The sequence below is a fragment of the Cheilinus undulatus genome, linkage group 12, assembly GCF_018320785.1.
Source record: "Cheilinus undulatus linkage group 12, ASM1832078v1, whole genome shotgun sequence".
Lineage (NCBI taxonomy): Eukaryota > Metazoa > Chordata > Actinopteri > Labriformes > Labridae > Cheilinus > Cheilinus undulatus.
Genome location: NC_054876.1, coordinates 8,667,271 through 8,689,663, shown reverse-complemented (window position 1 = coordinate 8,689,663; position 22,393 = coordinate 8,667,271). Strand labels below are relative to the sequence as shown.

Here is a 22,393-nt window from a genome sequence, read left to right as displayed (position 1 = left end):
CTATAAATCATCTGTGAACAGAAAATGGTAAATAATGTCACAGAAAAGGCAGCGAGGACTGTTTTGTTCACATGACGACATGCTAAACTGGTGGCAGCATGTTAACTTGTGAGAACTTGCGGTCAATATTAACCATCTGTAGACCTTTTCTAGGGCTCATTTAGGGCTCGAGACTAACTTTTCTTTGCTGCAGTTCCTGCATGGCTCCATTTTTAACCATCCTAAAGTAAACAAGACTGGGTTAAAACCTAGTACATGGCTGACCACATCTATCTGGGATGTCTGTTGAAAAGCCTGACTGAATTGTGTGTTCTGGCAGAACTACTTTTTGATGGGGTGTGTAATTGTGCTGTCTCTAATGTCTGTGGGTTGAGAATTAAAGAATCATAATTCCTGCTCAGTTCAGAGATCCAGATCTTATGGATCAGTTCAGCAAGAAAAGCCGGCCCCCTAATGGCTCTTCATTCAGTACCACTTTGTTGATTTAACTGCAATCAAGCACCAGTTCTATGACTTTTAACTTATTGAATGCTGTGAGTTTCTTTTTACAGAAAAACATAAAACACAGTGAGTAGTCTTCTGTTCTATGAGTTCCATTAAAATAAAAATAATGATAAAATAAATAACCTGTCTTTGTCAAAATATTTCCCAAAAAAAAGAAACTCTAAATGGAGCATGGGGACAATAAAATAAATCATATAACTGAAAGAATAAGTACATTTTACATAATGTTACAAAATGTGGTACCGCCTTTATTGATATGGAAGTTACTGTGTCTGGTTACTTAAAGGGGCTCTATGCAAGATTTAGAAAAATATCAGTGTAGCGACACCGCCGGCCATTAGGCGAACTACAACAATATTGTGTTGCTCGTCCATGACGGCACGCTCCTTGCTCATGAACGAGCCTCTGGTTTATCAGCTGATACACACGCAGACCAAGGTGATTTACCGGCATCGTCTATACAGAGGAGGTAAGTGAAGTAACACTTAAAAGTTCCACCAACTAAAAATGAAAATGAACAAAGCATATTTGAACCTCTAATGCCGACACGGCACAAAGGCTATTAAAAAAGGACGATATTTTCGCGACCATTTCTATGAATGAACAACTTAGCGACTTAGTGCAACACTGACCAATTTAATTGTCTTTTTACGTGTGTAATGTGTGATGTGTATTGAATGGGACGCGTTTTAGAGCAGAAGCAACAGGGCTAACGTTGCTTAGCTCTGATAATGGTTACCATGGAAATCAGATAGCTGACATTATGTGTTGAAGATATTTTACAAACTAAGTATCAAAACATAAACTCAGTAAGTTGAGTCCAGTGCCAGGAAGCAAGAAAAAGATGAAATATTATCTGGAAAACACTAAATGAGTAACGTGACATTCTCGTTGTTTGGATAGCATCTTTGTAAGCAAGCTAACGTGATGTAGCATATGGTTCATACAACATAAAACACTACATTGTATTTCATGGTCCAGAGTGATGCTTTACCTTTTCCATAGAAAGACGGACATCTCTGGATCGGTATTTATCCTGAGCGCTGAGCGTAGCTCCCTCTATTTCTCAAATGATCCATCAATATTTATCCTCCATTTCCCCCTGCGTCGGTTACACTCTCTCTTAGCTTGACGGGCTTCAGCAGATAAAACTGTCTTAGTTTTTCATGTTTTCGAAGAGTTTGTGTGGGTGTTTGGGCTGAGCTAGCTGGTCGTTTTCTCGCGGAAGCGGCCTTCTCCATTCAACATGCCGTTGTCAGGTATAAACAGAGCAACGGGGTGCGCGCATTACGTAGTACCCAACGTCACTTCTGTTGAGATTTCGTGGAAAATTTGGCCCGAGTTCTTCACAGAGAAACAACTTCACAGGTTTATACAGGCAAACAAGGAAGACATAAAGAGCCTCATTCTTCACATCGGGATAAAGTGCGCACCATTATATACTCAAAAGTGGGAAGTTTTAAAGCAAAAATCTTACATAGAGCCCCTTTAAATATATATGGCTACCTCTTCTCCTCTTTCTCTCTCTGTGGAGACTAAATGGTGAACTGAGCAACATCATCCCCCTCCCCTCCTGATTTTCTTTTTTATAGCATCTGATTGGCTACACAGAAACGTGCCCACAACATGGACACATCTAGTCAACAACAGCGCTAATGTTGTGAGAACGTGTGCTCTTTTTGTGGGGAGGGGACATGTCACACACGTACAGGAGACGTCTTCTCTGCCAAGGCAAACTTTTGGTGTGGCTCTCTGCTCTGTTTTTAAAAGAAATGTGGTCTAGGTGGTTAGCTGCCGCTAACATGCAAGCAGGCCCTGGATGTACCGGACAACCTGACACAATTCCAGGAAAAAGGACGCGATGCTAAAGCTATATCTGAGGTATTTCCAGCAGTAGAGGCAGCCATTAGAGGGCTTTCAGTACTAAACCCCACCCATAGCACAACTCTGTATGTATGGCTCTATTTACCAGAGTGGAGGCAGCCATTATGAACAGCTTTCAGAACAAGCAAACCCAACTCTGTATGGTCTGACTCCGAAAGTAGGATCACTCACTCAGTCACTCATTCAGACACAGACAGAGCAATCTGTAGGGCTGACCTCAGCGGTCAGCAAAAAAAGGTTTAAATCTCTCCTCATGTCAGTGGTCTCCCATGTCCTTAGATTGTTTTAGAAATTTTAATACTGTCTAGTCTGTCGCCAGCCCTACCATGTACTGCACTTAAACAGCTGGACTATCATGCTTTATATACCATAAACATCTGAATTTCTGTATCAAAGAACATTTTAGACACTTTTGTTTTAAAGTTTTTATTGGTTGCTCTTCAGGTGGATCAAGGAGACATTTTACCTTTTAAACCAGGGATCCCGCTTTCCTCTCCATGTTTCTTTCCTCTTAATTATGCTGTTTTTCTGCCACCAGTATCCATGTGCAAATGCTGTGATGTAATCTGGACATTTACTCCAAATTGGTCCACATTTTTGTGAAAAGTAAACCCTGCAGAATCCTTTAGTCTAGACTTCTCAGATGTAAGGGCATCAGACTTGCCTCGCTAAAGTCCACTTCTCAAAGTCTTTTCAAAGTTGTCTTGTGGAAAATGGGCATAACTTGTGGTCTTATGAATATGTATTACATAACTTCAGGGGTGTTTACTGTTTTGCCAACACTAGTTTATATAAATGTAGAAGAAGTGGGACATGTTTTGACATCAGAAGCTCAGAAATGGAGATGTGGAGCCCGAGAGAAAATCTCTGACATGAATTCTTTGGATTAAAGTTACTCTCTCTAAAAATAAAAACAAGATATATTGGGTTGTAAGCAAAAGAAGGAAGACTAAGGAGGGGGTATTTAGCTCATCTCGACATGCTTCTATGAGGCAGTTTTTCCAATTAACCAGCCTCAAACCAAAGCTGTAAACAGCAGAATAAAGTAAATCAAAGAAAACCCTCCATGTCTGCTCCTCCTCTACATGTACTAACAGATCATCTTAACTGTAACCTGAAGCTAATCTCACAGTCTAACATTCAGCCCCCACTCTCTGATTTTTATTGATTATTAGAGAGTTGGGACTCTATCTCACATCATAGATTAGGACCTCCATGATTACAGACATACTCTCCTTACATGAAGCAAACCTGCAGCCAAAGTGAATAAATCCAGTTAATAGACCTGCCAGGTGAGCCCATTGATTCCTTTCTGCAGAGGGATGTTGATAAGAGATGCCGAGCAGGCACTGCTTTAGCTCAGGAAGAACATGTTCCCCATTAAACTGAGACTACAGTCCATGAACAGTCGCCATTGAATCTGTGTTTGTGAATGGTGAGGGCGTTGAAGCTGTAGAGCCATTCACCTACTTGGACAGCGCAATCCATCTTTCCACTGACTGAGAGGCTGAGATCAACCGAGACTTGGACTTGTATATGGGTTCACTGAGCAAGACAGTGTGTCTTTCCTGGTATCTGAGCCTTTGGTCCTTGGTCCTCCTGGTCTTGCTAAACTAATGTGAGGCCTGGACATTGATTAAAGGCCATAAATGCTGACTGGACTCTTTTGTGACATCTTCTCTTCTGTGCATCTTTGGTATCATTGACAAGACTGTGTGTCTAATGCCGTGCTCAGGAGAGCGGGGACGGGAAGAGAACTTTTACAGGCATCTGGCGCACTTACACAGGCCTGATCCAGCTCACCGCACAATGGGTGCACGGGGCTGATCAGACAACAGGGGTGGTTGTGTGTATCATGGAGGGGTCAGCTTGCAGGATACCTTAGAGCAGGGGTTCTCAACCTTTTCAGCCCGCGACCCCCAAAATAAAGGTGCCAGTGACCGGAGACCCCCACTGTACCTTAAGGTGGTTGAACACAGCCATGTCCAATCAAGAATAGTCATGTGCAGACAAGGCCACCCATAAGGGGGGGAAAATGAGAGCTTTATGGGGCCCAGGCAAACTGGGGGCCAGCAAAATTATGGTCCACGGTAAAGTTAAAATGTGGTATTTTATATTTAACCCGACTAATAACCACTCTTATCAAAGAAACAAATTTTAATTCATTTGTGTTGTAAGTAGCTCTCCTAAAAATGTAAATCCTTTTGTTTAAAACAGAATTAAAACATGTTAAAAATAGTTAAAATGGGTTAATAATGGCAAAAAATGGTGGGAAAGATGGTAAAATTAGATTTTAAAAGTAGCAGAAATGGGTTAGAAATACCAAAAATTACATAAAAGTGGCATAAATAACCAAAAAATGGCAAAAATGGGTTGAAGTGGTAAAAATGGGCATATCAAGTGGTAAAAGGGGATTCAAAAGTGGCTGAAATAGCATTAAAGTGGCAAAAATAGGTGGAAATTTGGTGAAATGGGATTAAAATTGACATAAACGGGCAACATAGGGTTAGCTGAGGGAGAAATAGTCAGAAACTGTCAAAAGTGGGCATATCAAATTGTGAAATTTGGCTTAGAAAGTGGTGAAAGGGGTTTATAGTGGCAATAATGTGTCAACAGAGCCAACAATAGCCAGAGAGTGGCAAATATGGATTAGAAGTGGCAAAAACAGGCCGACAAAAGGGGCGAAAAGGGTTTAAAATGGACAAAAAAAGAATTGGTTTTAAGTTGAAAAAATACATTAAAATTGGCAAAATTGTGGGAAAAGTGATGAAAATGGGTTAAGATTAGGCAAAATTGGTGTTAAGTAGCAAAAATGTTCTTATTTTTTGTAAGACATCTGGAGACCCCCTCTCAGTGTCTCGCAACCCCCAATTGGGTTCCGACCCCAACATTGAGAACCTCTGCCTCAGAGGTGGGGCATCAGCCTGGTGCAGGCCTGGAGGATGGCCATCAGGAGGCCAGAGCAGTACAGGAGCAAAGTTGACCTGTGAAGTGTCGAATCGGCATATGCTCCGATACCTGATCTGACATGTGCTGTCTGTCTCAACCTTTTATTGACTATGTTTCTTAAAAGACCAAAATACATACATACTGACAGACACAAACAATTACATTGCTGGACAAAAGTTCACATTAATTGGCCATTTTTATTTTATCTTTTTAAAGATCAAATTATTGCACAAATAAAATGCTTCTGGTTTGTTGCGGCCTTGGTGGTCCCGCTGTGGATAAAACACTGTTTGATCTTGTTCAGAGCTCTGTTTTTCAAGGGTTTATACTGATTAGAATGATCCTGATTTGGGATCCACTTTTTATGATTTAAGCATCTTTTCATCAGGCTGACTTTTACCTAGGACTTCACCAGACCATGAGACTCCTTGCATGCTGTCTGTAGTGACAATTTCAAAGTAAATATTCTCGTGACATCTCAGAAAAACTCATGGGATGTATTGTGACTTAAAAAAAACGAAACATGATGGATGACTGAAATCTTCAGCTGGCTGTTCTGATATCTTTAAAGCTGTGGCAAAAAAAGAGAAAAAGGTTATCAGTGAAATCCTGGCTGTGATGAAGCTGAAGTTGTGTTGACATTTGTGAGTCTTAAAGTCTGTAAGATCCGGCTAGTCTGCCTTGTCTGCTTGCTCTGTTTGTTGTTGTTGGTATTCTGCTTAGGAAGTTTGACAGAGAATAATAATTTTCAAACATGTTTGATATTTAAGATTCCAGGTTGTGGCGGTTCAGACATGAAAGGAAGATGAATCTGGCCTGAAGTCAGGCTTAAAATCATTAAGTGTGTCCAGCCTTGTTTGGATAAAAACAGAGATTTGATAACTTGCTGTTATCAGATTTTGCAATCCTTTTTTGCTGGAACAATGTGTTTTTAATATCGTATCCAATCTGATAGTTTTAATCTAATCAAACTGCTTTTTACAGGGCCCTGAAAAATCCCTTATGATTTAATGATAATAGTATAAAGATCCCTCACTAAAGCTAAGCAAGAATGATGGTCCTCCAGCCTCAAGAAATTCAGTTAAAAGTTAATCATAAAAAGTGCTTTACAGACAGGAAGATGCAGGAAAATATTACATACTGTCTGCATTTCCCTCAGCTCTCTCACTGACTGTTGTGTCTTTATTCCTCAGAGAGCGGTTCAGTCAACATCACAGCTGGAAACCTGAAGGTGGAGGAGGACGAGCAGGTACAGTTTCAGTGTGTAATGTCTGCCTGGTTTCCTGCTCCGACTGTCAGCTGGGCTCTAAATGGTCAGCTGGTGGACAGCAGCCTTTTTAACACCACCTTCATGGTGGATGGGGATTCCTACAACTCCACCAGTGTGCTGGACTTTAAGGCGGTCAAAAACACCACGGTGGAGTGTCGGGCAACAGTGGAGACACTAACAAACCCACAGAAAAGCTCTGTGTTCCTGGTGGTTGGTAGGTGGATGCTTATTCATTTTATAGTGATTTTCATAAACATCATGTGGATAGATCATGTGTGGGAAAATCTGATGGTAAATGATTGTGAGATTAAAAATGTCAAAATGAAGTTTTCAGGCTCAAAATATGGGATAAATAGTCAAACTTAATAGTTCGAAAAGTCAAAACACCAAATTAATTATCAAAATCATGAGTTTTAAAGGTAGAAATATGAGATAAAAGTCAAAATCATGAGTTTGGAAAGTCAAAATATGAGATTTAGAGTGAAAGTTGGGAGATTAAAAGGTCAAAATATGAGATAAAATTCAAAGTTATGACTTTAAGAGGTCAAAATATGAGCTAAAAGTTAAAATCATAGTTTAAAAAAGTCAAAATATGAGATAAAATGTCAAAATTTGAAACAAAGTCAAACTCATAAGTTTTAGTTGTAATTATGAGATGCAAAATGGAAAATATAAAATGAAAACACAAAATAATTTCTATTCCTATATCCCTGACTTTTTATCTAATTATTTATATTCTTTTATTTATTATTTATATAATAACTGTATATGAAATTTGTGAAATCCTTTGCCAAAATACTTCTTTTCCCTAGACTGAAAAAAAAAACTGTAAGGATAGTAAAGGTTTGCTATTGTTGTGCTAGGAATGTTTTGTCTCTGCTCTTACACTTCACTGGCTAACAAACTGACACCAGCACAGAGGATCAAATGAAGTTTTATCTTTTTTTTATTTTCCTCTGTGCGCAATTGCACATACACACTCTTTTTTTCCTCTTTATCTCTTGATCAAGGGTTATGAAAAATAAAAAATATCAGAATCTTAAAATGTTCAGTGTGCTTTGAATTAGATCAAGACTGGCTATAAATGTTTATATTACTGTTTGGTGCTTTATTGCAATACACTCTGTTACTGTGTGCTTCAATAAACACTGGACTGTGTTCACTATAGGCCAGCTCAGACTAGACATATTCAGCCAGATTTAAGCCTGACTGTTACGTAGCAGCTCATCCTCAAAACTCTAGCCCAATTTTGAGAGTCAGGAACGACAAACAGTCTTGTAGTGTGACATAATTAACCACGTGTCCAAGACTCCTTATGATTCCTCACAACCACGATTCAACAAGACTAGCATGTCAGAATTTTCCGTACATCGTCGTCTAGTTTGACACCCTGACCTGACATCAACGACGTGAATCCTGATGTCTAACAACAGGAGAACATTTGCTCATTATCTCTGCATCATCATTTACAAGATTTACCACTTTTATCCCCTTTTATTCCCTAAAACTAATGTGTACATTTTATTTTATTTTATTTACGATATCACATGCATACCTTAAGTTCTTTCTGAAGGAGAGCCAGTCCATACTGTCCTCCTTTTGATATATCCATACTTATATCCATAATCCAATCCATAATTGTTTCTTATTTTCCTTTTCTTTTTTTTGATTAAAAAGTTTGTTACAATCATATAGAGTGCTTCTGTTGTAGAGTGATTGACACTCTTTGGCCCGCCCCCCAAAAACCTGTGAACTTGCACTCAGTGGAGACAGTGGTGATGTCAGCATATGCTGAGCGGTCCTGACCACTCTTCTTGTGTGGCCAGGCTGTTGCCCAAGACGGGACAAGATTTTGGTCGCATAGTCTGACATGGTGTCATCGTGAACGACCAAAAGAATCGTGTAGTCTGAGCCGGCCTTTAGTCTCTTTTAATATCCATGGTCTCTGCAACAGGAACCTTTTTGATCTGCTCAGTGTCAGAAAGTTTGATTAAAGGTCTTCTCTTATTTCAATAAGACCTACAAGACAGCTTGATAGGTGCACGACAACAGCAAGCTTTGAGCTGAGCTTTCATTTAATTTCCTATTACCAATTAACCCCCAAAACAAAGAAGAAATAAAGTGTTTTAAAACCATGCATTACTGTAGACTGTATTACAATCGGCGGTTTCTAGCTACAGTTCAATATAAGGGGAAACCATATCTCTGCGCCATCACATGATGTGCAAGTATTGGTGTGTCTGAAGAGCACGTTCTTCTTTACAGTTTCTTTCTCTCACAAATGAGGTCTACATCTTTAACAGGAGTTCTGTTGTCACTTTCAAAGCATCTTTAGACACAGGCAATGGTGCTGCTGCTGGAAACGGATACACACTCCTAAGGCATTTTGTTATAAGGATGCACACATTATACAGCAAAGGTTTTTCATGATGGTAATCAATGGGACACCATGGAAATACCCCAGGATATAGTATTATGGTATTACTGCACAACCTTAAGCCCAATACACACCAGCACTATCCAATGTTCTTCGAACTGTTTACCCCATTTATTTTCTATGTATAAGCAACTGCCAGATGTACTGGATGTGACGGGCTGTGGCACTTTATGCCTCTGCTCTAGTGCCACATTTCTGCATTAAAATGGGCAAAAAGCGACACTGAAAGCTTTTTGTGACAGAAAAGATGTTTTCACTCTTCTTACAACCTGCTTTGGCGTGATTTTGCGACAACTATGGGGTTGTTGAGTTGTACTGCAAGCCAGCAGCCATTAGCTTGGATGTAGCTGTGGAAAAGTTGCAGTTTAATAAAACCTCGATCACATTTCTTTATTAAATAAGAGTGAAAAGACAGATTGAAAGCTTCTCTTAGCAGAGGTGATGTTTCTGCACTTCTTCTCCTGATAGGATGAATTTTAGCCACCAACATGCTTTGCTGTTTACTACAGCAGCGCTAGCTTTTAGAGCTCAGGTTAGCACTGGAGCTGTGCATGTTTACTACCTCATTTTGTCTCATCGCTCTGATTGGCCCATCATGAATGTGACAGACAGAATGTTTGTCCAATCACCTTCAGAATTTTTTTTTAAAAGTCCTCCCCTTTGTATGGGAGCTTTTCCAGATGAATGTGAAATATATCCATGCAGTGGATTTATCAAACCATCCATCTGCTAAGTTCAAGTGTAGGGTTTAAAAAAACATCTTGTCGTACCACAAGATGCACCACAAAGTGCATTATCTAAGCCAATTTTAATGACAACTCGACAGCAATACTTTAAAACCTGTGACAGAGGCTGGGGAACAAATAAGACGGATAGTCTAGAGAGTTTATCTTACTTTGGAGTGTTTGAAACAACATTTATTTCAACAGTATCAACTTCAAGTCATTTATATAAAAATATTTCTTTGCAAAAGAAACATAAAGTTGATACAAGTATTGCCTGCTCGGCCTGATCAAAAATGGTGTGATTGCACACATTTCTGAAGCTTTAAATCACTTTTCTCCATCCATGCCTTACAATTGTCCACAGAAGACCCTCTCTTATCTGACATTAACACATGACCTGTGTGTTTGTATGATAACCTGATAAAATCTGGTTTAATTGAATAAAAACAGAAACATTTACCACATACTGTGTAGAAATTAGATAAACGGCGGACAGCTTTGACCAGGATGTGCTCTGAGATAACACTTATAATGTGTTTTAAGGTGGAGACGCCAGCAGAATGAGTCAATAGTGAGATGTAGATCAAGATAATATTTGATGAGACGCGTCATTGTTATGTAAACCACAATGCAGATTCACTATACGGACAAAAAAACATTTCTGACAGAGAGTAAAAGTCCTGAACAGGAAGAGAAGAATTTTGATTATATAACAACTATGTTTAATGTTTAATGTGATACAGCCGGGATGGAGGAAGGGTGGTATGTTAATAATAAGCCGTAATAATAGATAAGAGAAGACTTAAGATAAGCTGCATAATCAGTTTCTGTAAAAAGCAAGACTAGTTTATATGAATCTTCAGACTCAGACAATTAAAATGTCTCTCAGGGACGTGGAGACATGACATGACATTCACAAAACTACGAATTGAATATGAAAGATAATAAAATAAGCCAACAAAAATGCATTAAAAAGCCATTAAAATACATTAAAGCAAAAAAAGCAGCATAAGCTTGTAGTTTGAGAGATGAAATAGGAGTTTTAAAGCTTAGTTACAGGAGATGTCAGCTACGCAAGTCAGTCTCCGCCGTCTTCATATCCAAAAAATGTAAGAGAAATAAAAAGGAAAAGTTATACAACACTGGTTCTCTGTGCTCTCACTTTTGTCAGCATACTTGAAGGATTTGTCCAGAGTGAATACTTTACTTCCATCTTACTTTTTGGCATTCAGTACTTTAAATTTTGACAGTGGGAGTTAAAAATAATGGGCTCTTTGGTCTTAAAATCTCTTCTTTTCTTCTCCCACAGTTCCTAAGCCCCCAGACTGGACCGTGCTGATATCTATGGTTGTGTCTATCGGAGGTTTTGCTCTGCTGGTTTTACTCATCATAGGAATCATCTTCTGCTACAAACACAGGAAAGAAAAACGTGAGTGTGTGCAGCCAAAATCAAAACTGTCAAAAGGAAATGGGCCTACTCTTACCTTTGCAGAAATGTTTCAGTGTTTATTCCTCCAAGTGGACATTGGGGCGACTAAAATGGTTGCAGGTGAAAAAAAAAAACTTTTTAAGTGAAACAGAAGGAGAATTTATCCTAGTTCCAGTTAATGCATTAACTTATTAACTAATTTAATTACAAATTAATGGGCTTAATCTCTACTTTCAAGTCTTTCTCAATACAGCATGCTGTTGTTACCATGAAATATAAGTCACACTGAGTGAATGAGATCCAGGCTATTTTGGGTTCTCCCTGAAATAAGGTTTAGACTATCTTCTTGAATGATAATGCTTAGAAAAGTGATATCTGTTTTTGCCTGCTAGCTATAAAATGGTAGTTGAGCTCTTGGCGGGTACAGACCCACAGCCTAAAGCCACCTTTACAGGCCACTTGTTGTCTTTGACCCTATTTAAATTTTGCATTAACATGGATAAACATCTGTTTTGGGTATTCAGATATAGAGTGGTAATCCTTAATGCTAGGTGCGAACACATGTCAGTAGGCACTGAAGACGATTTGATATCTGATAGCTCAGACTGCACACAGAGGTGGTCTCAAATCCCCCCAGTCAAAATGTATTAATGAAAAACGAATATTCTACATCCTTATGACTGAAGAGGGATTCATGGAATAGCAGAATTAACAACATTAAAGCACTCTTCAAACAATTAAAATGATTCTTTTCACTGAATGAGTGTGGACCTTAAAAACACTTGGACACATTTGGGCATCACAGCTAAACTGAAAGAAATAAATCCTTTATGATACTCGTGCTCTTTCAGAAAAAGGGCATATGAGACCATCTTAAGTATTAATGCTGGGATAGCTCATGATCTGTTAATTCACAGCAGTTCTTGGTCAAATTTAAAACATTCTAAAGACGCCGCTGATGATGCTGGAATGCACCCAGCTAAGAAAGTCTGGTTTAGATTCTAGCATGCATTTAAGACTGTTTCATCAGCTGATTTGATCTGCAGTAGTCTACAAGTAGGCAAAAAGCTTTATTTATGTCTGTCCAGCTGCTCTTGGAGTGATGGGATTTGCAGTTCTCAATAGAGATCAAGATTATTTGGCTCAGCTCAGTAAAAAGGGACAGTCATTCTGCTCCCTAAATGCTCTTCATTTATTACCAGTTAGGCTTTTTTTTATTTTTAGTCTATACAAAGACTACAAATAAACAGGGAACACAGGAAACCTGCTCTCAAATAGGAGATGGCTTCAGTCATTCACAAAAGGCACCAGCTCTTAAAACTGGCTCATATGCGAAGGACACAACTCCCTGGTCAGGTTTCATGTTGAGTTTTAATCCAACAGTATCCCCACAAGGTTCATTGCTGAATAGTGTATCGTCGTTTCCTTTAAAAGCATGTTCATGTCAAGAGAGGACAGGAAAGCTGTAAAAGAGGCATGCCTTTCATGCCTTTTTATTTATTAAAGTGTGCCTTATACCCCAGATTTTCCAGTAATTATGCTCCACTTTAGAGTCAAATAGAAGATAAGGATGTGGCTACTTTATGATAGTTTCATCACGAAGCACGTTTCCATGTATAGTCTGTGTTTGGGTCTCATTTCCAGATTTATTCACATCCTCAGGTAACAGGTCTATACAAGAATCTTAAACTTTGATTTGATAGTGGGAAAATTCAAACAATAAAGAAGTCCTAGGTATCCAGTATTGGGTCATTTTATGTTTTTAGTTGCCAAAACTGCAGATAAACTCCTACACACTGTCTGAATTGCACAAATACTTGGGCAACATTCAGTACCAAAATGTTGGCAATGTTTTTGTGTGAACAGCGTGTAGGAGTTTATCTGCAGTTTTTATGGATTAATCTCTCTTCTTCAGACCTTTCTTGTACAATTTTTTTAGTTCGTACTTTGCAGTTCTATTTCTTTTTAATTACCTAGAATGTATTGTTTTGAAATATGTGACATGTAAGTAAATTTACATGAACTGATTTCATATTTTATAATTCTTTCTAGAGCCCACCTATGAAGATGAAATGAGGTAAGAAGACACCAGAATGATGAATAATTTATCAATATGTCTTCCCTCCACCTCCTCATAACAGCATGGTCTTCTACAGTTGTCCACCCAGAGTAATCTCGTCTCTGTTGTTCATTTTTACCTGTAACAGGAGGGTGAGGACACAGAGCCAGTTAAGTGCCGTCACTGGAACACCACGAGGTCAAGTCAACAGAGGTTATGTGAACGATGGTCAGACAAGTAAGATAAGAACAAATGCACAACTAGAATAGACAATAGCCTCTTACAACATACCACAACCTCATATAGAGCTGTTATACAGTAACGGGTCTAAACTCCTTTTCCTCACTCTTTGCCTTCATAGGCGTCGCTCCCAGTGAACACACTGACAGTGGTTTCTCTCAGGCTAACGGATCCAGTTATTTTGAGGTATGGTTGTCATGTTTTAAGCAGAAAAAAGAGAGTGGTATCTTATTACAAAAATGTTAACAAAATAAATGTAAATACGTAAAGAATGGAAGTAAAAGGAAAAGCTGAAGTAAACCTAAACACAACATCAACTGCTATATTCAATACAAAGTGAACAAAGTATTTAAAAATTAGTAGGAGGAAGTTTGTTTTTTGCACCCCTTATCAACTTTTGATAAACAGACACCACAGTTTGGCTTGTTTAGTTTTGGGGTCACAGTTTGAAACAAGTTTGGTACAACAGGATAAAGACCAACAGTGCCTTTAAAAGTATTCACCCCCTTGGATGTTTTACCCTTCTATTGATTTTATAAATCATTTATAGTCAATATAATTTCTTTTTTTTTGACAGAAATATAGAATAAAAAACTCTCTAATGTTAAAGTGAAAACAGATTTCTACAAAGTTATGTCTTTTAAATAAAAATATAGAATCTAAAATAAGCGACTGCATAAATATTAACCCCCTTTAAATTGACTGACCTAATTCATCAGAGGTCCAACCAGTCGGTGCTACTAGTCTCATAGATAGTGAAATGGGGATCACCTGAGTGCAGTGAATGTGTCTCAAGTGATTGTAGTCCAAAGACACTTGTGTCTGGAAGGTCCAGTCACTGGTTAATCAGTATCCCTGGCTACCATTACACAATGAAGACAAAAGAACACTCCAAGTAACTCAGAGAAAAGGTTATTGAAAAGTATAAATCAGGGGATGGATATAAAAAAATCCAAGGCAATGAACATCCCCCAGGGTTCAGTTAAATCCATTAAAAAGAAAGGAATATTTTTATAAAACCAGTAAAAGGGTAAAACATCTAAGGGGTGAATACTTTTTATAGGCACTGTAAATGCATAATAGAAGATTTTCCACCTCACTTAGAAATGGCAGTAGTTAAAAAGTTTTTCTTTCATGCAGCACAATCTGTGATAGTGAATATAGCAAAAAGGGTTAAATCATTAAAAAAAGAAGAAAATGATGCAAAAGAGTAACACAAAGATGGAAAACATCTGATTGCTACGTAAAATATAAGACAAAATAAAATGCATGCCTTTAGTATTTGTGGTAAAATTTACAGTTTTGGGGTTACTATAATGCGACCCCCAACAGGATAAACTGTATAGAAAATGGATGGATGGATGGATGGGGTTATTATAAATCATACTTATAAACAATACTGCGGAGCACATTGCTCCCTCTATAGTCCAGTGGTTCTCAATGTTGGGGTCGGGACCCCCATGGGGGTCGCAAGACACTGAAAGGGGGTCGCAAGATACCCTAAAAAAAATGAAGAATTTTTTTAATTAGACTGTTGCCACTTTACACCAATTTTGCTAAATTTTGACCCATTTTTATTGCTTTTTCCCAACGATTTTGTCAATTTAAACACATTTTTGCCACTTAAAAAACAATTTTTCCGATTTTAAACCCTTTCCACCACTTTTTTCTGCCTGTTTTTGCCACTTCTAAACCAAGTCTTGCCACTTTGAACCTATTGTTGCCTCTGTTAAACCAGTATTGCCTCTATTAACCACTTTTTACCACATTTTATGCCCATTTCAACCACATTTGACTGTTTGATATCCTCTTTTTTTAGTTTAACCCATTTCTGCCATTTTTGCACATTTTTCTGTCACAGTTAACCCTTTTTGCCAGTTTATATCAATTTTTCATCCCATTTCACCAAATTTTCCATCCATTTTTGCCAATTTAAAGTAATTTCAGCCACTTTTTAAGTCACCTTAACACTATGCCAGTTTCTGCCACTTTAACCAATTTTTGCCACTTTTTCCTTATTTTTTTCCCCAAATTTATCACATTTTGCAACTTCTAACCAATTTCTGCTACTTTTAAAATCCAATTTAACCACCTTTTCCACCTTTTTTTTGCCATTATTGACCAACTCTAGCCATTTTAACCCATTTTATTTCTGTTTTTAACTAAAGGGATTTCAACCCATTTTTAAGATGGCTAACTTCTACACAAATGAATAAGAAAATATACTTGCTTCTTTGGTAAGAGTGGTTATTTTTCAGATTAAAGCTCTCCCCTTTAACCCCCCTTATGGACGGCCTTTTCTGCACATAACTATTCTTGAATGTGCATGACTGTGTTCAACCACCTTCAGGTACAGTGGTGGTCCCCAGTCTCTTGCACCTTTATTTTGGGGGTCCTGGGCTGAAAAGGTTGAGAACCCCTGCTCTAGTCTATCAGAGCATTTCCTCAGCTGGCGCTCCAGTGCAGCAGCAGCGCATCCCTGGAGTGCAGCTCCACTCTGCTTCGTTCGAGATACGCTGCAGGTCTATTTTCAGTGCTGGTTGCTGCCAAACCACATTAATACCCATCGATCAGAAAGCTTCAAACAGGAAGTCACAATCGTAGAATAACCAGTTCTTTCAAAATTCAACACATTGCACAGACTCCAGATAATAAATCATCACTATATCATCATTACGTCTCATTCTGCAGTGAGAGCAAAGGGTCACTGAGAGGTCAGGAAATCACAGAGCTACAGCGGCGCCATTGATAGGGAAAAGTTAACTTTGGAGGACATTTAGTCAAATTGCCACATTTTTCAGACAGTTTTAAAGCCAGAAATTCTCCTTTTTTGAAGTTGTAGTGGTGCATTTGTTATCACAGCGGTGGCCATGAAAGAGCCACTGTGACAGATATGTTTATTACCTCCACGTAGGAGGTTATGTGATCGGCAGGGTTTGTTAGTTTGTTAGTTTGTTTGTTAGCAACATAACTCAAAAAGTTATGGACAGATTTTGATGAAATTTTTGGAAATGTCAGAAATGGCATAAGGAAGAACTGATAAGATTTTGGGAGTGATCCGGATCAGCATCTGGATCCAGGAATGTTTTTTAAAGGATTCTGTACTATTGGGAGATAGGGCTAACGGCAGAGGTCTGTGCTCTCTGAGTGCTTTTCTAGTTGTTTATGTGGAGGCATAGGATGTTAAGTGGAGGACTGCTTCATTGTGCAGTGTGAACTGCAAATGTAAGATGCCATTCTGTAGCTTAATCTCATTTATGTTTCATGCTGTACTCATCCTCAGTCATTTGCTTTGTGTTTCTCAAACAAAATATCCAACATGCCAGAATTCCATCCAACCAGTCAGGAGCATGTAGTTAAGCTGTAGTTGGCCACTGTGTCCCTGTGTACACTGTACAAAAAACACACAGCATCAGGCTGAAAGTCAGTCCGACTCCCAGACAAACTGTTAGACTCAAAAATCTGTATCCGACTGAATTGGCGGAAAATCTCATGGTGTACACCAGGCTTGACACGAAACGCCAGTCCTTAAGTTATGGCCTCACTAACACAAGTAGAGACCTTACTTGTTTACTCCTGTTTTCACTCTTTTTTTAATTGAGGACTCTCCTCCAATTGAAATACTATCCATACTCTGTACAGTGTGTAAAAGTTGCCTTCCTAGGGCCAGATGGCCAAGTGGTCGCGTCCCATATAAGTGGGCTCCCTGGGTTAAAGTCCTGCTTCCGACTCTATCCACCATCCTATCTCCCAAATTAAGGCAAATATGCCCCAAAAATAAATGTGTTTAAAAAATGGCTTTCCTTGCAAATGGTGCAAACTATGCAGCATTCTTGGATCGCTTGCAATATGAACCAGGAAGGTGTCTTGTGTTATGAAAACAACAGTCTATTGTTTAATCAATTCACCTTACAGAGTGCAGGTTTTATTGAACAGAGTCCTCAATTCAGCAGTGGTGGATGGAGCCAAGCAACATGTCTCTAATTGTCATCTTTTGTCGTTGTTTTGATTTTAAAAAAACCCTGGAAGCTGGCTTTACATGCTGTGGGTTTAAAAGTTGCAATGTTTGTAACTGCCAATAATATATATGTATAAATTTATATATCACTCAGCATTCTACCGTTTGGTGCTTTAGTGAGTCCTGAGGATGGACATTTGTATTCAGCCATGGTTTGATCTTATTTCCCTCATGGACTGTCATAAGTTGGGGGGAACTGGAGGTCAGAGAAGGGTAAGTGTTTTATTTCTCAGGGGGCAGAGCAGAGGAAATTTCTCTGTTAACACCATAAATGTATTTTCGTCCCCTGTGGGATACAGGAAAAAAACAGAACTAGTATAGTTTGAAATGGAGGTTTCAGTGTACACAAATGATAACTGACATGTTCTTTGACCTACATAGAGGATGACAAAGCTGATTCAGCTTCTAGCACTCAGCTTTCCAATCACACTTGAGGCTTGGGTTTAATTTCATCACTGTTAGTATGTTTAGCAATCAATGTTAGAAACAAGCTTTGCAATCTCCTCAATTCTGCAAACCTCAAGTACAAAAATATCAAAAAATGTTTAGAAAAACTGAATACATTTTGCAAATTATATTTAAGCTATATTCTGTTGAATTCAGCACAAAGACAAGATATTTAATGGACAAAATTCTATTAAATAAATATTCACACATTTTGTATTTGATGCTCACAACATAGTCCAAAAAGTTGGGGCAGGACTCTGTCTACCACTGCATTGCATCATTTTTTATTCTAACAACACTGTAAACATCTGAGGGCTGAAGGCACTAGCTGATGAAGTATTGAATTTATAATTCTTCTTCCATATTTAGTGATGTTCATCTTAAGTTGCTCAACAGTGCAAGGTTTAACATTTCACGCTCATTAATGGACTGTGCATTTTTATTGGGAGACAGGTCTGGATCTACTCTTTTACTGTGAAGCCATGGGGTTGTAACTAGTGCAGAATGCAGCTTGGTATTGTCTCACTGAAATCTGCAGGGATGTCCCTGGAAAAGACGTCTGATGGAGGAATATGCTGCTCCAAAACCTGCTTGTACCTCAGTATTAATGGTGCCTTACCAGATGTGTAAGTGACCAGTATCATGGACACTAATACACCTGAACAACATCACAGATGCTGGATTTTGGACTTTTCATTGATTGCTATTTGGATAGTCCTTTTCTTCTTCAGCCCTGAGGACTCAACAGCCACTATCTCCAACAACATTTCATTTCAATAGAGAATTAGGAAAGGGCTGTTCATGCCAGATCCCCGTGCAACCTGACAGAGCTTGAGCAGATTTGCAAAGAAGAATGGAGTATAATTGCAGTGTCCAGATGTGCAAGCCTGATGGAGACCTATCCACACAGACTCAGTGCTGTGATATCAGCCAGAGGTGCCTCTACTAAATACTGACATGAAGAGAGTAAATATTTACGCAGTCACTTATTTTATCTTACATGTTTTTATTTAATTGACATTACTTTGTATAAAACTGTTTTTATTTACACATTAAAGAGTGTTTTTGTAATATTTTTTGTCAAAAAAGCCAAATTATAGTGACCATGGTTGATTTATGCAATCAGAGGGGGTGAATACTTTTATAGGCACTGTAAACCTCAATAAATAGAGATCTGAGATCATATTAGTTTCACTGAAGGTATGCTGTGTTCATCCTGGCACATTCAAGAAATGCAGGTTTAAAATTAAAGCCATGGTTCCTCTAGGTTGAAAATGTTTTGCTCTTCCTGTACTGAGAAAAAGAGCTGCTGATTTATTTAAATCACTTTGCATTGCTCGTACAAATGAAATGAAGAAATGAGGAGTCCTGTGAATATATTACCTTAAATCATAGAGATGTAAATCATCGTACGTGTCATTTATCAGACATGCTACGATTTATAGCTTCACCATTCAACTCATTTATGTAATGAATGAGCTGCCTCTTAAACTAATATATTATTAAAGTCCACAATTACTGCCTCGTTATTCTAAGATGATTGCCTTTTATGTGGAGCAATAAAGTTTCATAGTTAATGTGTTGTATAAACTTTGATTTTAAATAGCATGGAGGGACCGGATGAAGAAACACAGCAATCATTCTTTTGTTTTTGTTGTTTTAGATGCCTGATGTTGTGAACAGTAACCAGGCTGGAAATGTGTTCAGGTTCCCTGACGCTGTGGATGAATCCGGCTTCAAGAAACACAGACATGTCACCATCGTGTGAGGACACAGAGGAGCAGAGAGTCTGCAGAAATATGAGTTTGGACAGTATTCAGCCAGCACTTTGAAGCCTGTCTGCTTTGGTTTCTGAAGATGAAAGAAAGAAAGGTGTGAAGAAAGGCTGAATCTGCTCCACCAAGGACTGATGCACTGCAGCAAGAAGAGACGAGTTTTTATTCAGTGAATGGAGCTGTATCAGCACAATATGACATTTGAAATCAGACATATATACAGAAACATTCATATTGCCATGCCTCTGAGTGGTTCTGGGTGTTGTGAATTTGCTCCCCTTATTATTTGCTGTATCTGCAGCAGCAGCTTCATCACCGACCAAAACAAACCGAGCATAATAACCAATTTAATGACCACTGGAGCAGCAAAAATGAAGCCGAACCAGCATAAACTTTTGGACTTATTGGGCAGAGGCTGTATTTCCATTTGATGGCTGTGTGTTTCGGGTTTATACTAAGCCGTATCTATTTATTGAGGCATTATGTAACTCAAAATTAAATATTCAAAGGGGGCAGTCTTAAACCTCTTTTGTTCTCCAGCATCTGAAAATGTCCTCAAATTTAATCCTCCTTAAATGTAACGCTGATGGGGACTGCTCTTTGATCAGTGGCCTATTTTTACATTTGGAAATAATTTATTAACTCATGAAACTGTCTTGTGAGAAATAAACAGGCCAGTTCTTCAAAAAGTCAACATGAAGAACATATCAGATGTATACAAATAATAAAATCATGTTATTTTGTCATTCATGGTTTTATGTTTTCCACAGTGGTTTCACACACAGTGCATAAACTCTAAAAACAAACAGGACATGCTCCACTGAACACCATGTGACTTTGAGATAAATCACTGGATTTTAGCAGCACTTTAAAATAGTCATTTGACTGTTGATCTACCAGTACAACCACTCTCAAGATTGAGAATAATGACTATCCCATTTCCACAGAGGGCCCGATCTCCAGATTTCAGCACTATGTAACTTTGGCTGGCTGCAGTTCTCTCGAAATGGCATATGGTATAGCACTCTATAGCACTGGTTCACACACCAGTGGTCAGCTACAAAGAAGCTAGTTAGCCTGTCTCAGAACCGTTTGATGCAACTCCTGGGTCTAACGGCCGATACAGCATAAGTTTCACTTCAGTAAACCCCCTTTGAGTGCCTTAAATTAGTGTAGCAGCCTTTGTGGTGGAGGCATGTAGAGTTTTGACGGGTTCTTTTATTCTCTATAAGCACTGTGAAACTTAAAACAGAAATCACAATAATCAGATATCAAATAAGGATGATTTAAATTAATACACCGTGCATCAATATGAAATAATTTCACATTTCAACAAGCATTTCATATTTAAAATTTGTTTTACCTTAAAATCAGCACATCTTTAATTTACTTCAAACATTAATTTAACAAAAACAGCAGTATTGCACACCCCGCCTGTACAACAATCAAACATTTAAAATTAGAAAGTAAAAATAAAATTTCAAACAAACGTACCTCGCTCCGCTTACCAAGGGGTGCAAGCTTTTACAAACATGGCTGGAGACTTGTATCAAACAAAGCGCTTATACACATGAGCTGACAGCGACTGCACTCCATGCTTAACTAGAAAAGCACTCAGAGAGCATTAGCCCTATCTCCCAATAATAAAGAATCCTTTAAAAACATTCCTGGATCCAGACGGTGATCTGGATCACTCCAAAAATCTTATTCGCCGAATACTCCCCCTATTCTTGCTACAGTTCGCTGTTTTTCTCTCTTTTACATTCTGACTTGTCTCCTCGACCGGGCGTGTGTCTTTCAAACTCTATAAACTCCAAAACTTTGATTAGAAACACACTAAAAACATGCTGCTGGGATTGAAGTTACTCATGTCCGCCATCTCCTGGTGTAAAGTGGTAACAGCACAGACCACCGCCATCAGCCCTATATCCCAATTGTAAAGAATCCTTTAAAAAATTCCTGGATCCAGATCCGGATCAGTCCCAAAATCTAATCAGTTCTTCCTTATGTCATTTCTGACATTTCCTGAAAATTTCATGAAAATCCGTCCCTGACTTTTTGAGTTATGTTGCTAACAAACGAACAAACAAACAAACAAACCCACCCGATCACATAACCTCCTTGGCAGAGGTAATAAACACACACATTACCACTATTAAGACTGTGTTATAATAAATCAGACAAAAATAACCAAACTTTTCATATCATGCTCATCGATACCTGCTCTGGTGGGGATGAGGCTAGTGTGTAGATGCCAATTAAAGTTTTTTATACAAGTTCTGGGATGTCGGCTGTCGCACATACCAAATGAAAGATGCTAAATCGCCAGTGTCTAGCTGAACCATGCCTGAAAATATTCATATAAAAGCATTCAATACAAATAAAGGGACTTTCTCCAAAGAATTGCTAAAGCTGGCTTTTACTTGGAAAGGCACAAACTGGAAATTGTATTTTGTTAATCTTTCTGTGACATATCGCACCAGTGTGGAAACATAAAGCTTCAAGTTGTCAGAACAGCTTTACCAAATGTGAATTTAAGCCTATGGCCTTCATCAGTGTCGTCAAGAAGCAGATCCAAACATTCTACTGATACGGACGGATGTATTTGCTAAAACAAGGTAAGTGTGACACAGGCCCTTAGTTTGGGACATTATAA

At 38.5% G+C, this 22,393-nt stretch overlaps 1 protein-coding gene across 2 annotated transcripts in view; it reads left to right on the top strand.

Moving 5' to 3' along the window:
• The window catches only part of igsf5a (immunoglobulin superfamily, member 5a), a 32,363-nt gene extending 12,094 nt beyond the window's left edge, over window positions 1-20,269 (top strand). For both annotated transcript variants that reach the window (XM_041802142.1, XM_041802141.1), the window contains exons 4-9: window positions 6,531-6,821; window positions 11,079-11,198; window positions 13,251-13,275; window positions 13,406-13,494; window positions 13,619-13,683; window positions 19,626-20,269. In XM_041802142.1, the coding sequence (XP_041658076.1) occupies window positions 6,531-6,821; window positions 11,079-11,198; window positions 13,251-13,275; window positions 13,406-13,494; window positions 13,619-13,683; window positions 19,626-19,730 (695 nt within the window). In that variant the 3' untranslated portion in view covers window positions 19,731-20,269. The remainder of the gene's footprint in view (window positions 1-6,530; window positions 6,822-11,078; window positions 11,199-13,250; window positions 13,276-13,405; window positions 13,495-13,618; window positions 13,684-19,625) is intronic.
• Window positions 20,270-22,393: the final 2,124 nt, after the last annotated feature.